The sequence below is a fragment of the Tachysurus fulvidraco genome, chromosome 7 (assembly GCF_022655615.1).
Source record: "Tachysurus fulvidraco isolate hzauxx_2018 chromosome 7, HZAU_PFXX_2.0, whole genome shotgun sequence".
In the NCBI taxonomy this organism is placed as follows: Eukaryota; Metazoa; Chordata; class Actinopteri; order Siluriformes; family Bagridae; genus Tachysurus; species Tachysurus fulvidraco.
Window position 1 is genome coordinate 29,400,470 of NC_062524.1, and position 2,751 is coordinate 29,403,220.

General features: G+C 36.2%; 1 protein-coding gene across 1 annotated transcript; it reads left to right on the forward strand.

Moving 5' to 3' along the window:
* Nucleotides 1-525: 525 nt before the first annotated feature.
* Nucleotides 526-2,307, forward strand: LOC113643888 (aggrecan core protein-like). Its single transcript, XM_027148345.2, has 4 exons — nt 526-760; nt 844-1,182; nt 1,512-1,603; nt 1,726-2,307. The coding sequence occupies exons 2-4, from the start codon at nt 969-971 to the stop codon at nt 1,828-1,830; spliced, it is 411 nt and encodes a 136-aa protein (XP_027004146.2). The 5' UTR covers nt 526-760; nt 844-968; the 3' UTR covers nt 1,831-2,307.
* The last annotated feature ends 444 nt before the right edge of the window (nt 2,308-2,751 follow it).

A 2,751-nucleotide genomic window follows, 5' to 3' on the forward strand; every position in this document is an offset into this window, starting at 1 on the left:
ATCACCACATTATTTTGTATTTAATAATACAAAGTGTGTATTTAATATTTCATGATAACTCATGAGTTCAGTATTTGCACAGATTTGACTTACATGAAGTTTCCCAAGAAATGAATGAGTGAATATAATTTATGAAAAGTAAGCCGACAAATTGACTAGTGATTTGACAGCATGCTACAGCTGATTTTTACCTGGTGTTAATTTCAAACCCTGATGATAATTAATATTACACAAATTAATATTACATGTTTAAACATTACATATTGTAATATTATTATAATTTACGATTTATGATAAAACAAGTTTTATCAATAGTCAAATATTCAGCAGTTAAAGTTTACTTTGTGTTTAAAAAATAAAATGTCACCAACAGGACTGGTCCCAGTTGCTATCCTGCGAACCGTCCTTCACAGATATGACGTGATAATGACAAAGGTAACATGGCCTGTTGCACAGAATTACTGCAGGGTGACTTACAATGATCTGGCAACAGTCGTAAGTGATTTCGATTGGCCAAAATTGAAAAAAGAAACAGCAGACAAACGTCTGGCAACATATGCCTGGGTCGGATTATACAACGATATCAATAGCTGGCGCTGGTCCTTAAACGACCTCCTACTGAAGAATGTCACTTATACAAACTGGTACCCTGGAGATCCTAATAATCTCGGTGGAAATGAAGCCTGTGGTATCATAGGTAGTAGTAATGCATGGTGGGATTACCCATGTACAGGACTAAGACGCTTTATCTGCTATAATGGTGAGTGAATATCATGATACTGGTATGACATTTTGGGTTGTATTTTCCTGTACAGACAGATGACCTTTATCTTTTTTCCACAGCTAATTTCAGTGGTGCTGCCCGGTTTATTGGCATCACTACACCTCTGTCCTGGCCTCAAGCTCAGGCTTACTGTAGAGAACATCACACAGATTTGGCCAGCGCTCTTAACAGTTCAGACCAAAACATGTTAGCGCAGGTGAAGAACATCCAGGGTGATTCCTGGATCGGGCTCTACAGAGACACATGGAAGTGGTCTGATGGAACCATCGCTTCAAACCTACCATGGGCTCCTGGATACCCTAATAATTATTATGGCAATGATAACTGTGCAGTGGTTAATAACGGACTGTTACATGATTATCCCTGCAACTTCATGTACTATTTTGTCTGTCATTCGAGTGAGTGTTGTGTTTTTCTTGGATTTTGCTATTATTAATATACAGTTGATGGCAAATAAAATACTCAGAGAATTATTTAATTCAATACACTTATTTTTATTCATTCAAAAACAAATAAATAAATGTAAAATGTATTATTTATTTAATTCAGGAGTACCTGACAGTACATGGAGAAGAATGTGGAGGATGTTCAAATTAGACTTTTAGGAAAGGAAATTAAACTACTGTGTGTGTGTGTGTGTGTGTGTGTGTGTGTGTGTGTGTGTGTGTGTGTGTGTGTGTGTGTGTGTGTGTGTGTGTGTGTGTGTGTGTGTGTGTTTATTCCACAGTTTCCACTATGAGAAATCAGACAGTGAGACTGCAGGTGAAGTCTGATGGCAGTGTGTTTGATCCTGCTGTTCAGTCGTCCATTTTAGAGCAGGTGAGTCTCAGGACGTCTCTGAAATTTGGATTAAGTTTGTATAAGATTTTCTGTTAGTGTTTCTCACAAGAGATCTTTTTTAAATTTATTTTCTTCTTTGGTTTTAATAATTAAATCTTCAGATGAAGAAGAAACTTAAAGAACATGGCATGTTGGAGAACACCACAGTGACCTGGAGGGTGCAGCCAGATGGAAACATCTTCAAGAAGAAAAAAGATGACCTGTAACATCTAAATGTTCACCTTCAAGTCCAGCAGATTGTAAACTGACTGAAATGTATTTAACCTTCAATATTTAAGCTTTAATCAGTAGGGGGCAGTAGAGGACAAGATTAACTAGAATTAGAAGAACAAACATCTAATTTTCTTGCACTGTTTGTAACACAACCACTTTGACTTCATCTTAAATTTAACATTAGTTTCAATGTTTTGTCAAATAATTATTATTTAATATGTTCAGCTTTTGCTGCAAGCTGCCACTGGACACAGTGATAAGGAGAAAGTCAAAGAGGGTCTGTTCATATACTGGGTTTAATACATCAGTGTGTCGTAGTAAAGAATAAATCCTATATAGAAGAGCGAGAATGTAACAGAACCTGTAAATACACTGTGTGTACTTGGAACAGTCAGATATAATGACCTTGACACTATTCCTTTTATTCTTCTCTCTATTTAGATATATTACCTTTTATTCTAACTTCTGTATTTATGGGCTATAGGGTTATGCATTAATATCATCAATAAACAATTTAAAAATCGAACTTTTGTTTTTTGTATCAATCATAGATTAATGTTCATTATGGTCTGATTTTATTAATTCCATGAGATTTATATTCACATCATCTTTATCATTATCATCATCATCATCATCATCATCATCATCATCATCATCATCATTATACATCATCACTGCACTTCAAAACTGACCTCATGTCATCAGCAAAGTGTCTGCAATAATTACGCTGACCACAAGAATCATTAACACAAACAGACGTGCTGAAGTGAAGGAGCTACAGATCCAAATATCATAGATCATGAAGATCCTCCTACTTGGGGTCCGTATCTGGGGGTCACGGGTCTGAGTGAACGCTGGCGCATCTTGGCTGCTCTCCCCGATAACGATAATTAGCATCATATAAACTGCATAGA